We start from the raw sequence: 24,118 nt of genomic DNA, 5'->3' as shown, positions 1-24,118 counted from the left end.
TAAGATTGTTTTCTACTTCCTTCAGTGCAGATTTAGTGACTCGCACGATAGCAAATGTTTGCAGGGAAGTGCCGCCTATATTAGGAGAGGATAACCACTGCCAAAATTTTGCTGATGTTCTCGCCAGGATTCGAACAAGGGCGTTCAGCATGCTATCCTGTGAGCTACGGTGGCTCCAGTTTATCGATTATGTTTGAAAATATGAAACAAAACAAAACTGGAAGTTTGCCTAAAAGCAGTTTGGTACGCCAAGATGAAGAACTCGTAGATGGGCATAACGTGCCAAAGGGGGACCAACTGCTTTATTATGCGTACAAGTGCAGGATGTTAGTTATTGGAAAAAGAGCTCGACCAAGAGTTTCAAAGAATGTTCACAAACTTTCAGTTCTGTATTATGCCAATATAAAAGTTAGGTAAATAAACAAATATATTAAGAATTGTTTAATCATCATTTTGTTCCCGAAACAAGAGGCCGTTGGATGACAATTTGTCTAAGAGATGATAGCAATACCCTTCTGTTAATAGACATCTAACTGGCTCAACCAAAAGTAAATGATTTCAAATCTGAAAATCTTATTGGCAAAAATTATCCGCTGATATTGCGCAAAGCGATGCAAATGTTGTTAGTTCTGCAGGTTTACAAAATGTCTCGAGTTAAATTGCCCTGCCCTGAAAATAAATATAACCGGAATTAAACACTACGTTTAAAAATTTATCTACTCCCATTTCAGGCGTCGATATGACATATGCAACCGATAATGTTACCCAAATATTAAATGAAATTAAGGAATTTAACACTGCGAAAATAATAAGATGAGTCAAGTGTGACCAACATTGCTTCCCAATTCGCCGATTTGTCTTATTATGGAATTATAGACATGAATAATGTCACAGATCAGATGAATCTAATGATATAAGCATAGAAGAGATTGGCGAGAATGTCAACAGGATTATGACCGCACTGGTGGGATCCTTCGAAGATAGTTGTTCTCTTCTGGAAAGGAAATCAGCCCAAGAAAACCCTGGATGACCGGGGAGATTCGCAATATTGGGAAAGAGGTCCGCAGACTGTTTCACAGAGCACGTCGTAAAAAAGCGGAAGTTTATTGGGATGTGTATTACACACGGCTCATGGAATACAATAAGATTACCAGAGCGGCAAAACGTGCCTCCTGGAAGCTTTTCTGCGAACAGGTCGATAGCGTTAATGACGCCGCCAAGATAAAAAAGTTTCTCTCAAAAACTCATATCCAAACTGAAACTTTAGTAGACGATATAGGAGTGAGAGCAGAGACAACGGAGGATTTGTTGAGGCTTTTGATGAAAACCCATTTTCCACAGGATACGACGGGACTCACGGAGACACCGGAGTCTTGGAATAATGACGTTGATCGAAGGCTAATAATAACGGAATTTATGGTTAAGGAATCCTTGAGGAGCTTCAAACCATTTAAGTCACCCGGACCTGATGGGATATTTCCGGCGTTACTACAGAAAGAGGCAGACTATCTGGCGCCTCGTCTGGCCAAAATTTTCACGGCGTACCTAGGACTTGCATATACTCCGAATGCCTGGCAGGAGGCAAGGGTGGTGTCGATACCTAAGCCCGGCAAGGCAAGTTATGCGACACCAAAAGCCTACAGACCCTACTCAAAACCATGGAACGTATTGTGGACACCATGATAAAGAGTAGAACATCCATCGAACTGCTCAAATACAAACAGCATGCCTATGTCAAGGGAAGGTCGGTGGAGACTGCCCTGCACGAGGTTGTGCATAAAATAGAAGAATCCTTCGATGCCAAAACGTACACACTGGCGGTATGCAATGACATCGAGAGGGCATTTAACAATGTGCGGAGCGACACACTGATCCAATCCTTAGACCAGTACCGGGTAGACCCGGTGCTTAGAGACTGGATAAACCTAATGCTAAGGAACAGGTGGATAAATTGTGTGTTCAATGGCATAAATATAAGGGAGAAAGTGGCACAAGGCACCCCATAGCAGTATTATAGCATCGTCTGTGTAGCAGATCCGAACAAGCTATGCAGAAGTGCCAAAAGGGTCTTGAATATGGCATATGACTGGGCTAGACCCAGAGGTCTCAATGTTAACCCAGAGAAGACTGAAATATCCCTGTTCACGAGGAAGACGAAGGCGGGCCAATTTAACGCACCACGTTTCCTCAATAAGACGATTTCGATATCTGACAAGGTCAAATACTTAGGTGTGGTCTTGGACAGGAAACTGAATTAGAAGTGTCACATTCAGGATCGTACTGAGAAGGCTCAAAGATGTTAGGCACTATGTAGACGGGCCGTAGGCTCGAAATGGGGCCTGAATCCAAGGATAGTCCACTGGCTCTATAGGAACGTGATTAGACCAATACTTACTTACGCCTCAGTAGTTTGTGCACTGCTATGGAAAAAAAATGCAACATAAGGACCAAACAACAAGTTCAGAGAACATGTTGTCTTGGCATAGGCGGAGCAATAAGGACCACGCCCACTAGGGCACTGGAGGCTGTTCTAGATATCCGACCCATTGACATACAGATTAAGTGTGAGGCAGCCACTGCGGCCACTTAAGGCGATGGGAGAAAGGATTGAGGATGGGAGCAGCTCATACCATCGCGGTATAATCGAGGCGACGATAGGAAACCTGGAAGGAAGGAAAGAGGTTTCCGATGACATCTGCGATTGATTAACGATTGATCAACCTCAACGAACTTGCCTCATATTTCACTGGAATGGATCTGAAGATATCTGCCACAAATTCTTTAGTCACATTATTCATTACATACACGCCAACCAGTGTAGTTCTGGCTCAATTACGATTCGGTAGGTACTGCTGCCACAACTTCTACAAAGCAAGGACTGATCTCAACTTGCAGGATGTGTGTCCCGATTGTAACCTGGAACACGCGACACTCGACTAGAACCCAGATACCTCTGGACACACCCCACCTTAGTCGCAGAGTTTCTGGATCTGGATATTCAACAGAACCAAGCAGACGAAAGATTGAACAACACAACACACTGTTGCTGTCTAAGCAATACCTTTTGGGCTGTTATCGCAGATGCGGTGAATAGCTACCGGGTTAATGTAGTTCTTGGAAAACGACTGCCTCCCATTGCACCTGAAGAAATTGACCTCCCCCGGCAAACCAGAGTAGTTCTGGCTCAATTATGCTCCGGAAGATGCAGCCACCTCAACTCCTACAGAGCAAGGATTGACGCCGACATGCAAGATGTATGTCCCAATTGTGACCAGGGACCACATGATACACGTCACCTGTTTAACTGCCCAACCAGACCCACTCGACTCAGACCCAGATTCCTTAATCGCAGAGTTCCATACGGAGTAGCTGCAACGGCAATCGCGGACAATCAGCGGTATGGAGCGGAGAGTCTCAGTGAGAAGCCGGGTGGCACCGGCTCTTGCACAAATGCTGAGTGCCTATGATGGTCGATATGACAAGGCGAGTTATTGGCGCCTTAAAGTAACCAATGTCCACCTTGTTCCCGCAGCGATCGGTCCATTGGACCAGTGACCTTCAATGTCTTACAGAATGCATACCAGATCGGAAAAAATGTAGCTATAGCTGCTATATAGATTGATCTCCTTATTTAGGCTCCTCTGCAAATGCAAATTTGACCATGAACATTAAGGAACAGGGGCAAACTTTTCACATATCAATGAGTGCTGTCCGATTCATAGCCGAGTCCGAACGGCGTGCCTCAGTGCGTGCCTCTTTGTCGAGAAGTTTTTACATGATGTTCTCGCCAGAATTCGAACCCAGGCGTTCAGTGCCATATGCGGTCATGCTAACCTCTGCGCTACGATGGCCTCCTTAGGCTCCTCTACATAAGATTAAGACAAGATTTATGAGTCGATTATGGATGGCAACCCAAGTTCAAATGCGTTGTTTGTTGTTAAGTTTTCATTACGGATGGCAACATTCAACTGAAGTTGCCAATATCAGTTGCTAAAAATGTGATTTTTCGGCAACCAATTTTTTGTAATTGCTCTGTTGTTTTTATTAGTAAAAAAGCATTGAAATTAAGAGGAAATTACATTTTTATACCCACCACCGTAGGGGTATATTCATTTAGTCATTCGGTTTGCAACACATCGAAATATCAATTTCCGACCATACATATATATATTTCGGATCGTTGTAAAATTCTACGACGATTTAACGATGTCCGTGTCTCTGTCCGTCTATCCGTCTGTCCGTCCGTCTGTTGTAATCACTCTAGAGCTTTCAAAAATTGAGATATTGAGCTGAAATTTGGCACAGATACGTCTTTTTGATTCACGCTGGTTAAGTTCTGGAACGGACCAAATAGGACGATATTTGGATATAGCTGCCAATTATGGTTCAGATCGGACTATATTTAGATATAGCTACCATATAGATCAATCTCCCGATAAAGGTTCTGAACACCATAAAAGCTTTATTTATTACACGATTTCGCTGAAATCTGCAACAGTGGGTTATTTTAAGCCTCTTGACATCTGGCTTAAACATGGATTAGATCGGTCCATTATAGCTGCCATATAGACCCATCTCCCGATAAAGGGTCTGAAGCCCATAAAAGCTTTATTTATTACCCGATTTCGCTGAAATCTAAAACAGTGGGTTCTTTTAAGCCTTCCGATATCTGACCTAAATATAGTCCAGATCGGACTATATTTAGATATAGCTGTCATATAGACCGATCTGCCGATAAAGGGTCTGAAGCCCATAAAAGCTTTATTTTTTAACTGGTTTAGCTAAAATTTGGAATAGTGTGCAGTTTTAAGCCTCCTGGCCTGGAGGGGATCCTGGATTAGATCGGCCCATATTTAGATATAGCTGCCATATAGACCGATCTCCCGATAAAGGGTCTGAAGACCATAAAAGCTTTATTTATTACCCGATTTCGCTGAAATTTAAAACGGTGGGTTATTTTAAGCCTCCCGATATCTGACCTAAATATCGTTTAGATCGGACTATATTTAGATATAGCTTTCATATAGACCGATCCGCCGATAAAAGGTCTGAAGCCCATAAATGTGTTGGTGTTTGTAGGTCTTACCATGGTTAAAATCAACACAAATCAATAATTCTTGATGATAGAAAAAATGCAGTGTTGTGCATGTGCAAAAAAACAACATCTTCCGCGTACTTCCGAAGAACAGTTGATATAGTGTAAAAAGACGGTAAAGCTAGGAAAACAATTAAACTGGCGGGTAAAAACAGAACAAGTAAAAGCTTTCTAAGTTCGGCCGTGCCGAATCTTGGCTTCTCCTAAAAATGTATACAAACTAAACTTAGTTGATGGACATATTTTATTCTACATACCAAACTTCTGTCAAACCAGCAAAAATTAAACATCAAGGAACCGAACAAGGATAATCGAGAGACTGGTTTATATGGGAGCTATATCAGGTTATAGCCTGATTTGGACCGTACTTGGCATAGTTGTTGGAAGTCGTAATAATAGAACACTGCATGCAAAATTTCAGCTAAATCGGACAAAAAATGCGGCTTGTAACAACTTAATAAGTCAAATCGGGAGATCGCTTTATATGAGAGCTATATCAGGTAGTAGACCAATTTGGACTGTAGTTAGCACAGTTGTTTGAAGTCCTCGCTGAACATTATGTGCAAAACTTTAGCCAAATCGAACAAAAATTGCGGCGCACAGAGGCTCAAGGAGTCAAATCGGGAGATCGGTTTATATGGGAGCTATGGCCCATCGACCTAGATCAATATCTAGCTCTACTCGTTCGACCGCTTCGTGATTTCGACAGACGGACGGACATAGCTATATGGACTCAGATGTCGAGAAGATCCAGAATATAAATACTTTATGGGGTTGCAGATAAAAATTTCGAGGTGTTACAAACGGAATGACTAGATTAGTATACCCCCATCCTATGGTGGTGGGTATAAAAAGCAATCACTGACTGTCACTGACTGAATTTGGAACAGCTAAAGAGAACTATTTGGAAGAGCAGCAAACGGTGATATAAAATGATATTTTACACGTTCATAAATAAAAACTTAGTTCAACATTGCTTTGAATTCAAAATAAAATGTTTATTCATGGCATTTCACAACTTCTATCATTTTTGCGGTGGTGTAATTATTTGTTTACACATTTTGCAGGACTGCCAAAATACTATTACCGACCTTAATTGTTAAAAGTTGCCATACATAATACAAATTTTTATTTTGGTTGCGTTGTCAATCAACCACTCAACTGAACGTTGGTTGCTGTCCATAATCGACCCCTTATAATTACAGTATGTGAGATATCAATGAAATTAAACACATTTTAACTCAGTCTTATTCAAAAAATAATTGACTAATATTTTTGTGACGTTAACAATAAGATTATTAAAAAAAAAACAAACCGATTACTAACAAGTAACAGCGTGATAAGTTCGGCCAGGCCGAATCTTATATACCCTCCACCATGGATCGCATTTGTCGAGTTCTTTTCCCGGCATCTCTTTTTAGGCAAAAAAGGATATAAGAAAAGATTTGCATAGCTATTAGAGCGATATCAAGATATGGTCCAGTTTGGACCACAATTATATTATATGTTGGAGACCTGTGTAAAATGTCAGCCAATTCGAATAAGAATTGCGGACTTTGGGGGCTCAAGAAGTAAAATGGAGAGATCGATTTATATGGGAGCTGTATCGGGCTATAGACCGATTCAGACCATAATAGACGCGATGATGGTCATGAGATGATCCATCGTACAAAATTTCAGGCAAATCGGATAATAACTGCGACCTCTAGAGGCTTAAGAAGTCAAGATCCCAGATCGGTTTATATGGCAGCTATATCAGGTTATGAACCGATTTGAACCTTATTTGATACAGTTGTTGAAAGTAAGAATAAAATACGTCATGCAAAATTTCAGCCAAATCTGATAGGAATTGCGCCCTCTAGAAGCTCAAGAAGTCAAGTCCCCAGATCTGTTTATATGGCAGCTATATCAGGTTATAAACCGGTTTGAACCTTATTTGACACAGTTGTTGGATATCATAATAAAATACTAAGTGCAAAATTTCATTCCAATTGGATAAGAATTGCGCCCTCTAGAGGCTCAAGAAGTCAAGACCCAAGAACGGTTTATATGGCAGCTATATCAGGTTATGGACCGATTTGAATCATACTTAGCACAGTTGTTGGATATCATAACAAAACACGTCGTGCAAAATTTCATTCCAATCGGATAAGAATTGCGCACTCTAGAGGCTCAAGAAGTAAAGATTCAAGATCGGTTTATATGGCAGCTATATCAAAACATGGACCGATATGGCCCATTTACAATACCAACCGACAAGTGGCTAGCTTTACTCCTTCGGAAGTGAGCGTGCTTTCGACAGACAGATGGACGGACATGGCTAGATCGACATAAAATGTCGCGACGATCAAGAATATATATACTTTATGGGGTCTCAGACGAATATTTCGAGTAGTTACAAACAGAATGACGAAATTAGTATACCCCCCCATCCTATGGTGGAGGGTATAAAAAGAATTGTAGTGATTATGCACAATATTGCCATTTTGAAATCAGCAGATGTTGACGAGGCGCCACTATTAATATGCTGCGAGTTGTTCCAAACAGTTCAATTCCATAGCAGAGTACACGCAATAAAAACGATTTAGCCGGAAGGAGACGTATGTGTTTTAGCGTAAACGATTGCGTTTGGTACAGAGTCCATACCATACCAAATATTTTTCCACTAGTCGTAATAATATGATTGGACCATGTTAGAGAGTTGTTGAAAATTAACCCAAGTTTGTTAGCCTTTTCAACAAGCTGTGTGTGCTGGTGACTCATTGATATGACGGTAATTGGCATGAGCCCAGTTGCAAATAATGTCCAAATCTTTATTTATTTTACCAAATCTTTGACGTATTTCCGTTGTAGGAATGCTTAAACTATGGTAAAGAAAGACCCATTTTTGATATAAAAATGGATATAGTCCATAATTACATCCAAATATGGCCCGATCTGGATCCTATTTGTTTCAGGTGCCGAAAATTTTCAGCGAAATTGAGCAGTAAATCCACTTTTTATGGGATTAAGACCTAAAATCGGAAGATCGGTCTTTATGGCAACTTTGTCCAATCTGGACCGTAATTAGCATTAATGTCAAGGGGTTTTATACAGTTTTCAGTTTCAGCGAGCTCGGTCAATAATTGCGCCTGTTATGGGCTTAAAATCCTAAATCGGAAGATCGCTCTATAAGCCAGCTATGTCTAAATATAGCCCGATGGGGACCGTATTTCGCAAGGGCTTCGAAGGACTTAGTGTAACTCACTTTTTAAATTTCAGCAAAATCGGATAATAACTGTGCCTTTTATGGGCTCAAGTCCCTAAATCGGTAGATTTTGGTCTATACGGTAACTACATCTATATATCAAGTCAAGTTTTGCCCGATAAGGAACAAATCCAGCGTTTGAAAAAATACGGGTCCAAAATAAAAATTATTGTTGTTCTTAAAACAAATTCTATTGGCCTGAGTCGGAGTTGAAGAAAATATTCGACCCCGACTCCAGCAAAATTATCCGACTCCGCAGCCCTGGCTACAAACGATAAAGTGCCTATCAAAGTTTGATTTTTAAACTCTCCACCATTGGATGTTCCCATCTGTATACTAATTTCGACATTTCTTTTGTAATACATCGAAATATTGATCTTAGATCCTACAAAGTATATATATTCTTGATCGTCCTGACATTTTAAGTCGATTTAGTCGTGTCCGTGTATCCGTCTGACGAAAGCACGCTTACTTTCGAAGGAATAAAGCTAGTCGCTTGAAATTTTGCATTCATACTTCCTATTAGTGTAGGTCAGTTGGGATTGTGAATGGACTATATGGGTCCATATTTTGTATAGATGCCATATAAACCGAACTCAGATCTTGACTTCCTCTAAAGCGCGCAATTCTTATCTGATTTGGCTGAAATTGGTTGGATGTATGGTTCAAATCGGTGCATAACCTGATAAAGCTGCCATACAAACCGATCTTGGATTTGACTTCTTGGTCCACCGCCATGGTGGGCGCAAGGGCGAGCTGAGAAAGGCTCAGAACAAATTCTGGGTGGAGTTCTGCAGCTCCGTGGAGGACACATCTGAGGATACTATCCTCTAGACCTATTCAGGTGGGATATAATCAGAAGTCAGAGAATGCATGGACAATGTCTAGTGAGGAAACACTATAACTAATCGTGAATACACATTTCCCGGGAAATTCTCCAACGGACAACGTGGCGCCAGAAGAGGTTGTCACTGGTAAGCATTCGTCGAAGGTTATTAGGGAAATTTTGTCTGAGCCGAAAATCCTTTGGGCGATTAGAAGAATCGACTACTTTAAGTCGCCAGGCCCTGATGATGTATCACCGTTTAAATTGCTAGCTGTGTCTGATAGGATGGTTGCTTGGCTTAGGGAAATATACTCTGCATGTATCAGCATGTCATATTTACCTGTGGGATGGAGGGACATGAAGGTAATTTTCATTCCGAAAGCAGGAAAAACCTTCCACTCGAAGGCGAAAAATTTTTTGTCCCATTAGTCTGTCATCCTTTATGATGAAGACTCTTGAGAGGTTGATAGAAATATATCTTAGGGCAAAGCTCCCTGGAGATCGCCTGTCGCGGCAGCAGCATGCATATAGTAAAGGCAAATCCACTAAAACAGCCCTCCACGACCTAATCGGCTACATAAAGGGTTCTCTCGCTGTCAAGGAATATACAATGGTAGCATTCCTTGACATTCAAGGTGCTTTTAATAATGTTAAACCGACGTCAATCATGAAGGACTTGGGGTGTCCAGGCATTAACTCTACCGTACGAAAGTTTATTAATAACTTACTTACTAAAAGATGCATTACGGCAGGCTTGGGACCTGTGGATCTAAAAAGATGGGTCAGCAGAGGAACGCCTCAAGGAGGTGTACTGTCTCCTCTATGCTGATGACGTACGATTGCGGTTAGTGGAAAGTTTCCCAGCACTCTTAGAGATACACTTCAGGAAGCTTTACGTGCAAGATCGAAGTGGGTTACCGAAAGTGGTCTAGGTATAAATCCGTGCAAGACAGAAGTAGTTCTTTTCAACAGGAGAGAATTTGATGGAGAGAATGTTTCATTTACAGAAAGCGCAAAATACCTGGGTGTTTTGCTGGACAGGAAATTGAACTTCAAATCCACCATTTTAGAAAGGGCAAGATAGGCAACTCTTGTCCCAAACACTTGCAAGAGAGCCATTGGCAAAATTTGAGAGACCGTGCGTCATGCATTAGGTATATACTCCAATTGTCAGACCTATGGTGTTGTGGTCTGGTGGACGGCGACCACCCGACCACTGCAGTGTGTATCAAGCGGAGATCCTTGCAATTAAGGAAGTGGTGAAATGGCTAAGATGACATTATATCTTAGCCATTTCACCACGACGATTGCCATAAATATCTTTTTAGACAGCCAGGCAGTCATTAAGTCCGTGAAAAAAGTATTTGAAGAAAGTATTTCTGAACACAAAAATCGCCTTCGAGTGTCGCAGATCTCTCAACAAGATGGCTGAACAGTTAAAAATTCACCTGTTCTGGGTGCCGGTTAGAGATATTCCAGGGAATTGTAAAGCGGACGACCTTGCGAGACTAGGAACTACCCTACACAATCCAGGGAAACTGGATTCTGTGGGCATGCCTCTAGCGACATGTAAGCTAAGGTTTCAGGACCAGGCCCGAAGGACAACGAATGATAGATGGTCATAAAAAGGGGGATGTGAGCATTTCAAAACTATGTGGTCTCATTTAAACTTTAAGAGGTCTCCTTTTTTGCTGTGATTGGCTAGAACGCACGTCTCAATCAATGTGTCCGTCACTGTCTAATCGAAAACTATGTGACCGACTTTTGGAGAAGCTTTGAGGGCATCGAAGAAGAAGGGACTAAGGACACCTTCTGCGTGTGTGTCCCTCACTAGCAATCAGAAGGAGTTCCACTTTAGATTCTCAATTCTTTGAGAACCAGTCTAACTTAGCAGATGTGAACATTCGCAAGTTGTTGGGCTCTTTAAAGCGATCTGGATGGTTCAACAGTAGGAACTGGAAGGCATCTTCCTTTTTCTGTCTGTTAGCCGCGAAAGCCGGACAATGACATAGGAAATACCAGTGGCACAGCAATTTGTCTAGCCATAATGTCCACCAATTTTAAGAAATGCGACCAGTGCACATTCCTTTCAGTGGACAAGGGTGCTGTTGTCGAAACAGGCGATCACCGGGAATTTTCGACATAGGAAGTATCTATCAACATTTCTACAGTTTTTAGCATAAAGAATAATAGGACAAAATCTTTTAGCTTTGTGTTTTGGGGTGTTTTGCGGGTTTTGGACGTTCTTTTTGAGTAGAGAATTTAGCTTTTGGTTTTTACTTTTTTAACTGCGCTTTAAGAAAACAATAGCTGTGTTCGGGAACTCAAAAATGTTTGCAAATTTGCACAATTTTTTACTGGAAGTCGTTTGCGTACTTTATTTCTCAGCAGAATACAGCGCGAGAGAGAGAGAGCAAATTTGGACAGTTCGAAAATAGAGAACCTGCAAATCTCTAATAGGACTTTTTTGCCAGCACTTTTGTAAGCAACCGTTACATGAAAATACAAAAGCTAACACCAAAATGGATCAAAAAGGCAGAGGTAAGTAAAAAATAAAAATATTCTCTATTGGTAAATATTAAATTTGTTTCATTTTTATTTACTTTTAATGAATATTAAAGGCAGCAGCTAGATTTCAGTTGAAATTTTACCTCAAGTCGGTTGTTCTACATTAGAAGGTAAGTGCAAAATTTGAGAAATTATTTGGAAAATCTTGAAAAATTAAAACATTGTATCCTTCCAGACACCAAGAAAGAGGAATTATCGGTTTCTTAAGTGTTTTGATGTAATCATCCTCATCAAAGAGCTAAAATGAAACCAACACCGTTCCTTTAAAGTTGTTAAGGAGGGAAGATGCTGCCATGGTATTTGGTGGGTCTGGCTGGGCAGTTAAAAGTTACGCACAGTGGGATTGGAAACAATGAGTGCTAATTAGTCTGCCAATTGTGAACGGATACAGATATATTTAATGAAAACACAGTGTCCGTAGCCGCCACATGACCAAATAGAAAGCTTCCTTAGCTTCACATCAGTGGTTGCAGCAATTTTTCTAGCCACAATATCCAGAAGCATTAGGTTGTTAGTCCAAAGTTCCTTGGTCAGCACACCAAATGCTGCCGACAGGCGACTTAAGAACGTTGTTTCTATTTTTGTGTACGGTGGTGGCATGTAAAGCAGTTGTAGTCCTCCGAAATGTTTGCAGCCTCCGAAATGCATGCTGATGCTCGGCGAATGGAAATTTTCCAACGGAAGGATCGGAAGGAGTGGTCCCTCATGCATCTTGAACACTGATAAAAGAAGACAGATCGGTCTGTACGACTTGCCCTTGCTCGTGTCCTTTCCAGGTTTCAGTGGTGGATGCCCGTCTTCCAAACTACTATAATAGTGTTCAGACAGGGTTAGGAGACTTGTAAGGTACTCGACTCCAGGCAGATCCAGATTCTTCAGCATCAGTGTAGACAGTCCCGTCAGAAACCAGCCACTTGCGCAACTTGGCGCCACCTATGACATTCGTAGCTTCGTGCACTGTAAATTGCGATGGCTTTACAGCGGCAAGGACATCACGGATACTACGAAAAGCTCTTCTTCTAGCCTTGTCACTCTCGGGCCAGTAAATTTACTCTTATCTAAGGAAAGTACCTCACAAGTATCGCCAGCATTTTTTATTTAAAAACAACTGTTTTCCTAAGCAAGCAAATAAAAAAAACCAACCAAAACTAATCATCTGTTGTTCAGCAAATTTTCACTGGAAGTCGTTCGCGTTCTTTTGCTTGCAAATTTTTTGAAGAGAGTAAAATGGCTCTTACTCTTTTGCAAATTTCTAGTGGAAAAGTACGCGAACAGACCTAATAATCTCCATATGATACGAATGCATTAAGCAGCAGTACATTTCGTCTGGTTCTATTCTAAATGGAAAGAAGTTCAAAAAACTTTGCCTAAGCTAGACAATTTCGAACAAGAAATCATGAAACAAATTAAAATTTATTTGGGGGCAAATTTTCTAATTTTCCAGTCGCATTGGCCAGTTCTATGCTTTATAAATGCTACTATAGCAGTGATGCCAACAATTTACCATCAAAAAGCGTAAATTTTACAAAGGAGTACAATTCAGCAACTCTGAAATTGTACTCCGGATTAATTTTCCCCATCCTGTTTTCAACTTGGCCTAACCTACACATAACGAAATAAAGCTCCTATTACACGATCAGACATGTCATATGTAATTTCAAAAACAGCAACTCTGAAAGTTGTACACACCGTGTCACACGTACGAAAAATTTAATAAGACAGATGAATTTTGGAATAAATATGCAAGTTTTTCCATTAAATCGAGCTTCTATTTCATCGAACATACATGTGGACACATGTCTATAAAAAAAAGTACAATACATGAGAGTACATGCTGATTAAGGCTCTTTTACACCAGAGAGCTGCAACGAGTATGATTGTGTAGGATTGATCATCTGTTTTGAAATACGAGTAAAATCAATCATTTGCACTCGCTCAAAACGCAACGAAAATGTTGTGATTGATAAACGAATTGATTGAAGCACTAGGTTCCAATCAGACAACTCACATGCTTGTTTTGGTTAGAGGCCTGTGAATGATTCTGCTGAACGGGCTCGTGCTTGATATGCATACATTGCCCTTCACTTCAATAAATTAACACAGGTTTAGAAAACAAAAAACCTTAATTTTCATTTGATTTTATGGCTTAACTCTAACATTAGAAATTTAATTTCATTAAATTAACTAGATTTTACATTTTCTTTGTTTGGGACACCGAATTCATTAACAATGCAAATCCATTGATTTCATTACCATTTCAATAATCGTATAGTCTTTTTTTGGATTATGGCATGTCGCGCCTGGCTGATGCATTACCTGGACCGTCAGATTTAATAATGTCGGCCAAAATGCTCCACACAACACTGCGACATTTGTGTTGACCAGACGGTGTATGATTTCCACCTTCAACATTTTCAGTCATTTCGAACAAATAAAACAGAAAAACTAACAAGTATTTGTTGCACGTACACCGAGTTGGATGAATGTACGTAGAATGAACAATCAAATGTCCCGAACAAACTCGAATGGAAACAAAAAATTCATTCAATTCATGAAAGCTTGTTCGATCATCCCTTGTTACTGAATGAAACCAGCGAGTACGAAACCGATGAAGTGATTCGAACTGAATGTTCGGTGCATGCAAATACGAAAGCAATCACTTTCCGTTCATCCACCCAAACAAAAGCATCAACATAAATCGAGTCGCTGAAAAAGTGTGCTTGAAAATTTTGCTACTCGCCGCAGTTCTCTAGTTCTGCTGGAAAGGTTCTAGCTGCCTTTTCATCTGCTGATGTGATTTCTCCTTTAATTTTTAAATTATGAAATGCGTTTCTTTTAAGAAATCCTGTAAGCCATCCATCACTAGCCGAAAATTCCTTTCTCTTATCTTGACGACTTGTTGATGGCTCCGATATCTGCAGTTGCTTATAAATTCGTAATGACTTCTGCTTTATAATAATTCCATCTACAGGTGATCTCCTTTGCAATAAATCCTCAATCCAAAACACTTCACATTTTTCCATTTTTACTAACACTTTACCTCTAATGTATGACGATATTTTGGAACTATTCTCATTTTTCTTAGCGGTCCTGATAGTAGCTTCGTTTAAGCCAATACCCTTGCCCACAGATGTCGAACCTTCACCACTTGCCAGACAGTCCAAAACTTTTGATTTTACTTCCAAGGAAATGGCTTGCCTTTTACGAATCTTTGAAATTTTTGACATTTTGTTAACTGTTAGTAAGGAAAAAATTTTGTTTTTAAAGCTTAACTAATATTTCATAGATAAAATACCTTTTTTCACTTATTAAGCTCAGAAATGTTCCAATTTAATTGTTAACACGATAATTGATAAAAAAAAACTGCGAGCTAATAAATTTTAAACACCCTAAGTATGCACAATTTTATGATATCATGCGAACAAAATGCGTAGGCAAGAGTTATCGAATAAGCGGATATCGCAGTCACTACTATGTATGTTCATTTCAGCAATGATGCCATTTTCTTGGTCTCAACCGTGTAACTTCAAATCCGTGTAAAAAGAAACCAGTAAAAAATAGTTGGGTGTATTGCTTAAATTTAATTTAGCGATTGCCAGCACATCGGCAGAAACCCCAAATTTGTAAAAGTCTTATTTTGAAGTTTGCATACATTTATTCTTTTTTTTTTTTTTTTGAGGCGAATTAAGACATGAATTGACATTGGCAGTTCCAACAGCTGTGCTGAAGTTCTCACCTTAGGGTTGGTACTCTATTCGGGTTTTCGCATCCACAACTGTCAACTCCATATAAAAATTTTGTAAAGGAAAATAATGCGAACAATTAAAATGCTTTTCATACCCTCCATCATCATTCTGTTTGTAACTACTCGAAACATTCGTCTGAGACCCCATAAAGTATATATATTCTTGATCGTCGCGACATTTTATGTCGATCTAGCCATGTCCGTCCGTCCGTCTGTCTGTCGAAAGCACGCTAACTTCCGAAGGAGTAAAGCTAGCCGCTTGAAATTTTGCACAAATCCTTCTTATTAGTGTTGGTCGGTTGGCATTGTAAATGGGCTATATCGGTCCATGTTTTGATATGACTGCCATATAAACCGATCTTGGGTCTTGACTTCTTGAACGTCTAGAGTGCGCAATGCTTATCCGATTGGAATGAAATTTTGCACAACGTGTTTTGTTATGATATCCAATCGGTCCATAACCTGATATAGCTGCCATATAAACACATCTGGGATCTTGACTTCTTGAGCCTCTAGAGGTCCCAATTATTATTCGATTTGCCTGAAATTTTGTGCGACGGATCCTCTCATGACCATCAACATGCGTGTTTATTATGGTCTGAATCGGTCTATAGCCCGATAAAGCTCCTATATAAATCGATCTGTCTATTTTACTTCTTGAGCCCCCAGAGGGCGCAATTCTTATTCGAATTGGCTGACATTTGACACATGTCTCCAACATATAATATAATTGTGGTCCAAACCGGATAATATTTTGATATCGCATTAATAGCAGAGCTAATCTTTTCTTATATCCTTTTTTGTCTATGAAGAGATGCCGGGAAAAGAACTCGACAAATGCGATCCATGGAGGAGGGTATATAAGATTCGGCCCAGCCGAACTAAGCACGCTTTTACTTGTTTAAGGCTACTGACTTTAAATTAGCTATTAGGCTAGCAGACTTGTGTTGGTGCAGAAAATTTGCCGTAAATATGTTTAAAAAACTTAAGATATTTTGTTGAAGTTTTTCTCAACAAAAAGTAGAGTACCTTGTGTACGCCTTGACCGCCTTGACCTTCATAAAACATCTATTCTATTCTGCTGACAAAAAACTCTTCGCAGAAAATATTAATTTTTGACCTGTCAAAATTTGCTCTCTCTCTCTCCCTCGCCTTCTGCAGGAAAAATAAACAAACGACTTCTAGCACAAAGTTGTCCAAATTTTGCACAAATGTTTGAGCATACGAACAAACTTATTGTAGGAGTGTGATATTACACGGCATGTAGGTGTCTTATGACATGCCAAATTTAGCACATGTAGAGTTGTACATGTCGTATGATACAAATGAAACTAACACATGAAAATCACTTTTCAAAATAGCACATGTAGTTTTTTTTTTGTTAAGAGCGTGTTCTTTTCCTTCTGATAAAAACATAAAAAATCAGCTGTTTTTGTTGTCAGCCGAATGACAGCAACCCCAAACTAAATTGTTTTCACAAATTTATGATTGAACCATCATTCTCCTAACATAAACAATTATTACGCATACAACAAGTAAGAGCGCGCTAAGTTCGTCCGGGCCGAATCTTATATACCCTCCACCATGGATCGCATTTATCGAGTTCTTTGCGTGTTATCTCTTTTTAGACAAACAAAGAATAATGAATAAGAATTGTTATGATATTTGAGCTATACAAAGTTGTAGTCCGATTCGGACCATAATTGAAATGAATGCTAAACATTGTAGAAGTCATTGTGTAATATTTCACGTCATTCGGATAAGAATTGCACCTTGTAGGGGCTCAAGAAGCAAAATCTGAAGATCGGTTTATGTGGAAGCTGTATCAAGCAATAGATCGATTCAGACCATATTTCACATGCATATTGAAGGTCATGGGAGAAGCTTTGTACAAAATGTAAAAATTGGATAATAACTGCGCCCTCTAGAGGCTCAAGAAGTCAAGACCTCAGATCGGTTTATATGGCAGCCATATCAAAACATGGACCGATTTAGCCCATTTACAATCCCAACCGACCTACACTAATAAAAAGTATTTGTGCAAAATTTCAAGCGGCTAGCTTTACTCCTTCGAAAGTTAGCGTGCTTTCGACAGGCAGACGGACGGACATGGCTAGATCGACTTAAAATGTCGTGACGATCAAAGATATATTGGGTTGCCCAAAAAGTAATTGCGGATTTTTCATATAGTCGGCGTTGACAAATTTTTTCACAGCTTGTGACTCTGTAATTGCATTCTTTCTTCTGTCAGTTATCAGCTGTTACTTTTAGCTTGCTTTAGAAAAAAAAGTGCAAAAAAGTATATTTGATTAAAGTTCATTCTAAGTTTTATTAAAAATGCATTTACTTTCTTTTAAAAAATCCGCAATTACTTTTAGGGCAACCCAATATATACTCTATAGGGTCTTAGACGCATATTTCAAGGTGTTACAAACAGAATGACGAAATTAGTATAGCCCCATCCTATGGTGGAGGGTATAAAAAATAGATTTGCTCACATTTGTAGGTTATGTCATACGAAAATAACATACAGGTGTGATAGCAAGTCTTATGAATACAGATAGTGACAGCTCAAATGACATGTCTGATCGTGTAAATGCGACTTAAGTTCACTGTCTACTCATTTTAAATCATATTTTCTTTTGTTTTTTTATTTTTTACCAAAGGGGATAGAGTCGAACTGTTTGACCATGAGAATGAATATCACAGGAATGGAAGGTTTTTTTGATACAGAAGAGAAATTGCCAGACTCACTGTCGGATCGCACACAGACAAAGCCATTTGTGGACGTTTCGAGCTTGGTAAAGGCTCCATCACACTACATGTTCTTGTCTAATAATATGTCACTTTTTATGTATTATTGGTATTTGGTTATGTGCGTCAAAATTGCCAATATACATACAATTCATCATTTTTGCTATTAAATTAGTAAGTTATTTTTGTATGACATAACCTAAAAATGTAAGCAAACGCAGAGTTTTTTATGGCTACGATTTGTTAAAAATGTGATAACAATTTAATTTGGGGTTGCTTTCATTCAGCTTACAACAAAAACAGCAGATTTCGCTATGTTTTTATCAGGAGGAGGAGGACGAGCTGGCCCATATTCATGTCACCTTTTAAGGGAACCGTTTTCATTTTAGACCTTCCCAACTAAATATAAAGCATTTGGTGTATATTCATATACATTATTAACACTAAGTTGGCATCCCTCTTCTATAGCCGATACTTACATGAGCAAAATACGTGTGTCCATATTTGAAGTATAGTCCCGAAGCGCCGGGATTGTATGTGCCCAAGAGAGGTTGAGGGTGATGGTGGTGCGCAACGGTGGCAGCGGCGGCTACTGCAGCAGCATTTGCTACATCAGCAGCAGCAGCGGCAGCAGCGGCTCCTCCTAAAACTGCTGTAGTCGTCTGCTGTGGCACACCTGTGGTGGCAGCAGCAGCAGCCTGTGCTGCACTCGCTGATACGGCCGCGCTACTTGCAGCTTGTATATGGGGTGGAATGTGTCCTCGAGCCGATGTAGTTGTTATGTATAGCGATGGCGGCGGATGGTGTGATAGGCCAGATTCACCGCCATTGTTCTGAGCATTAATCATATAGGAGGGTGCGTAACAGCCAGCAGCGATCGGCGTTGCAGCGTTGGAAGAGTTTTGTATACTATTGGGAGAGTTGTTGTTGCTATTGTCATTGCTGCTGCTCGCATTTGTGCTAGGCGAATTTCGTTGTGAACCAGTATTGCGACGACATTCTCCAACGGATCCTCCAACTCCACTATTTGCCGATGTGTTCTTGTGGCGGAACGCTGCTGCAGCGGCATTTAAGCGGATAGGTGGCTTAGCAACATTAACGACCGGAACTACAGTGCTCGTCATTTCAACAGTGGTCGCAGATGGATAGGTGCTGCTGTTGATGTTTGCGCTTCCGGGAAAACTAGGTGGTCCGCTTAACAGAGGAGTTTGGGGTTTGTCATTTACACTGCTTCCGCCCGATCTCTTTATTGAGTGTGTGCGAGAATTTGTGCTATTGCCGCCTGGTGAAGCTCTTGTGTCGTTGTTAGTATTATTGCCCAATAATGATGAGGGCTTCCCACCTGCGTTGTAACCGCCGGAGTTTGTAGAGTTTTGCCGACTTAAACTTGCGCTTTGGTAAGGAACCGGTTTTTTTCCGCCTGCACCACCTCCGCCGTTACCATTGTTCCTCTTTTCGTACGTATTAGTCGAAGGATATGAGTTGTGTGGGCTGTTACTACAGTTTCCACCACCCGATTGGAGAGGTTGTTCTGGTGCGCCACCATAGTAATGTGGAGTTGAACTGGCACTATTGTAAGGACCTACATTGTTGTTCATTATGGGTGGCGTAGAAAATACGGGAGGATTACGCTGCGAGTGATAGGCCGCCGAGGGCATTGAATGTGGAGTACTAGGAGCCGATTGCGACGTACTGTTGTTATTACCACCATTACCAGCTATTCCGACACCGCTTCTGGCTATGTACGGGTGGTTGCCAGGACCATTTTGGGCGGCATTAATCAGAGAAGCAGGATCTACTATTGGTATCGCTGCTGGTCCAGGGGCGTGAAGCGTATGAGCCCCTGCTGGTATGGTCGCATGTGGATTGTGATGATGTGCTGTTGTATAGAAAGGTGTGATCACAGTATTCGAATGATGGTTATTGTGCATTGCACCAGCGGTAGCTCCAGTAGGATGGCCTCCAACGGCATGTGCAGGAATTTGTGGGTTACCATGCTGGGAAATAATGGCGGCTTGTTGAGCCATGCTCGCTGCGGGCTGCGGGCCGATGGTCGGAGCTGCGTTTGCTGCATAAGGAAACATATTCGCCGGAAATATAGTAGCGTGTTGTGGCAAAGCGTACATAGTGGCAGTAGCGGACGTCGCTGCACCCCCACTGAGATCAGTAGTGGCGGTTCCTCCTGCAGCCCCTGGCGCTGGTGCCGTAGCTGCTAATGTCAGTGTGGGAACTGCATGGCCCAGTTGATATGTCGTCGCGCTGACACCATTAGGAAGTGTAGTAGTCGTTAGAACTTGATGACTACTTCCTGAGCTACCGCTAGAAAAGTGCGACGTATTGGGACGCTTTATACGTCCTGTCCCATAATATGTTGTTCCACTGGATTGGTTTCCCGCACTAGCACTGACTACTGTGCCAGTAGTGCCGTGGGATTGGTAGGCGCTCGGGGCCTGCCCATTAGGATGGTTTATATTTTGTGAATTCCCACCACCGCCACCAGCAGCATTGTTCACATTCGAGGAGTTCAGTGACGGTCCAGCCGTCGCATGTAGTCCATTGGGACCAGATGCATTCACGCCGCCTGCGACGTGTGCACCTGCAGTAGCAGGCCCCACTTGAGGGACTGCCTGTGCACTTAACAGTGATGTGGCGGGTACAGCTTGTTGAGGTACATAGTATGTCATGGTTTGGCCCCAGTATCCTATGCCGATACAAATGGTGACAACAAATTAGGTGGAAACCAAATCAACAAAATTACTCACCATTATATGGATAAGGATATCCTATGGGATACGTCGTCATTGGTATTTGCTGTAGTTGACCTGCAGTCGATGATGGCGCGGCAGCTGCCAATGGTGCTGCAGACGTTTGAAATTGTTCACTGGAGTATATAACTTGGCCAGGATAAATTGGAGTACCATTGGTTGTTGCGAATTGTGCAGTTGGGTACGCCGCGATCGGCACCATAGTTGTGGTACCGCCAGCTGGATATATAGTTTGCGTTCCGGGTTGAAGAATGCCAGTGGACTCCCCTGCCCTTTGCTGCGAGGGATCGAAAACAGGCATAAAATAACCTTGGAATTCCCCTTCCTGGCGACAAATGACAAATCAGACAAACAAAAATCTAAACTTATCTCAAGATTTCACTCACCACAGGTGGTGGATAAGCGTAAATCATTCCCTGGGGTACAGCATAAATGCTTCCATCAGGCTGAAATAAAATACATGTGTTTGCCAATTATTTTTCAACATTCAGAACGGAAATGTTTTAATCATACCGCCTGCTGATATGTACAATATGCATTGCTTCCATTCGGAGTTGTGTTTGTATGAAATACTGTGGACCCATCTGGAGCCTGAAAGCTCTGTGTCCAGCTGGTAGTTCTGGGCTCTTCGGAAGATCGTTTTGTCAAGGTATCACTATTGCTGAATGGAGTAGAACGCGCCGATTGGGGTGTTTCACGATTCTGAGGTTGTTGATGAGACTGTGACTGCAACAAAGGAGTCGCCACAGTTGGAGGAGCCAGGCTAGAACTCTAGACACAATGTAAAAAATAATTGCATCAGAAATGTACAAACACACTCAGATACAAAGGAAAAAACGTAATTACCTCAAATTTGGTTATATCTTCCTTCTCATTGATGGGAATATTGGGACTGGTAGCTTGGTTTTTAAACTTTTGCACTTCAATGCGATCGTAATTCTTCGTCGATGTTGTAGTGGTTATACTGAGGCAGCCATTAGCTGAATTATCACATTCATCGTTTTCGTCTTTAATTGAAGCATCTGTTACGAAGAAATCAACTTGAATATCTCAAAAAACACCTGATTATAGGATCATATACACACCACCACCCTCTAAATAGGTCATATCACCCACATTCTTAGCATTCACATCATCGCATTCATTTACTGTCTGGGTCGATGATTCAGCCACTGTCTCCACTCCAACGGGCGATGGAGGTGTATCAGCTGGGGCATATTGCTGTTGACTTTTCGGGTGCGGTTGGTGTCCCTTGTGTTGCTTCTTAGCGGCACTGTGCATTGAATGCTGTTGGGGAGAAGCTATGCTCTGTGAAGAGTGATACATACCAGTGCCAGAGCCACCATTACCGTTGCCGTTACCTCCAGATGGCATTGCTTGACTGGGCGGTGGATTGGACGGGTCGAAATGATATACCGTGCTGGAAATAGAGACAAGCAAACATACGATTTTATTTACCTAACAATATTTTCTAGCTCTGGTGCTGAACAATTGTCCGGTCCGTTGCAAATCGAATGATATCTTTGAGAATGAATGAAGTTAGATATACATATGGGTGTCGGTTATGAATTTTTAATGCGTGTGCTATTTATCTAATGGACATAAGTTGGGTATGCCAGTTTTTAGAACCATAAGTAGAAGTGAACGGTACTTCTTTCAAAATGCAAATGCAAACTTGCCCATTAACATTCCATTAAGGAGCATATAAATGAGTGCTGTCCTATACAAGTTTCAGCTCAATGATAAGGGACCCCCTTTTTATGGTCGAGTCCGAACGCCTTGCTGCAGAACGACACCAGACCAGTTTACAGGCTTAGGTAAGCATCGCTAACACTAGGGAGGGATAACCGCCGCTGAAATTGTCTTGTGATGTTCTCGCCGAGTTTTGAAAAAATTTCGTCATCAAATTGACCTAAATATATTCGTTAAACGTGGAGCGTCTGAATTAAAATCCTGTCGAAAACATCAAAACATTTTCTCTTTCAAAAGCTGGCGCCATTTGTGAGAGTATCTTAATATGATGATTTTTTCAGACACTTTCAGTCTGACTCACGCTATTCACACTCCACAAAAGAAGTTGCATTTTAGCAATGAGCTGAATGTAAATTAGTCTTACTATTACAGGAAAAATGTCCACACCAATACCACCAAAAATTTGTTTTACAAATTTTGACTTGAATACATGAAAATAATGTTAAATACAAATTTATTTATCATTTATTGTGATTTTTTTTGTTTTTAATTTTTTCCAAATAATGCAGAAAATTCCAGTACATACACTTCATATGAAACCTCCCCATGGTATGAGTATTATCTTCAACTTTGGCTTTTTGTTTAATTGGAAGTTTGGCTTATCGGCGTTCTCTATATCGTTCATTGTTATTTGCCTATGCCGATCGAGTTGCGAATATGATAATTGGATTTGTGTAAGAGTATTTCCCATTCACGAAAACTGTGAACTATTGGGTTGCCCAAGAAGTAATTGCGGATTTTTCATATAGTCGGCGTTGACAAATTTTTTCACAGCTTGTGACTCTGTAATTGCATTCTTTCTTCTGTCAGTTATCAGCTGTTACTTTTAGCTTGCTTTAGAAAAAAAAGTGCAAAAATGTATATTTGATTAAAGTTCATTCTAAGTTTTATTAAAAATGCATTTACTTTCTTTTAAAAAATCCGCAATTACTTTTTGGGCAACCCAATATATTTCTATGATTTCGGAATAGTAAAAATTGTCATTCTCTGACGGGGATAAGGCTGTTTGCCCACTTAGTTAGCAGTTTCTCCATACAAAATAAATCCCATGGCTGTCGGTTGTACGCACCGGATTGACCCGATGGAATCCTCATCGGCAAGAGCTGCAGCCTCAGTGTACGTGTTCGTCTTTTTTCGTCATGGGAGAGGCACATCCCGGAGCACCTTCTCTGCCCGCTTCTGGTCCGTGCCGGGATTGAAAACAACCCCGGACCCTGGTTCTGTTCGGTTTGTGAGATGAGGTCGGTGTCAGTGAGGTGTAACCGGTGCATGGAGTGGGTACATTTCCGATCTTGCTCTGGCCTTACATCACTACGGGAGTATAGTTATACTGGGTATGTCACAAGGTGCTGTGCGAACATAGCCA

General features: G+C 40.9%; 1 protein-coding gene across 1 annotated transcript in view; it reads right to left on the bottom strand.

Moving 5' to 3' along the window:
* LOC106085334 (protein encore) overlaps positions 1-24,118 on the bottom strand; it is a 273,307-nt gene that overhangs the window by 11,008 nt on the left and 238,181 nt on the right. The window contains exons 11-16 of the mRNA XM_059361116.1: positions 22,086-22,420; positions 21,847-22,022; positions 21,514-21,771; positions 21,387-21,446; positions 20,998-21,325; positions 18,715-20,936 (exon numbers count right to left, since the gene is read on the bottom strand). Coding sequence (XP_059217099.1) covers positions 18,715-20,936; positions 20,998-21,325; positions 21,387-21,446; positions 21,514-21,771; positions 21,847-22,022; positions 22,086-22,420 — 3,379 coding nt within the window. The remainder of the gene's footprint in view (positions 1-18,714; positions 20,937-20,997; positions 21,326-21,386; positions 21,447-21,513; positions 21,772-21,846; positions 22,023-22,085; positions 22,421-24,118) is intronic.

Source organism: Stomoxys calcitrans, chromosome 1 (assembly GCF_963082655.1).
Source record: "Stomoxys calcitrans chromosome 1, idStoCalc2.1, whole genome shotgun sequence".
NCBI classification, from domain to species: Eukaryota; Metazoa; Arthropoda; class Insecta; order Diptera; family Muscidae; genus Stomoxys; species Stomoxys calcitrans.
This window is presented reverse-complemented; position numbering and strand designations above follow the sequence as displayed.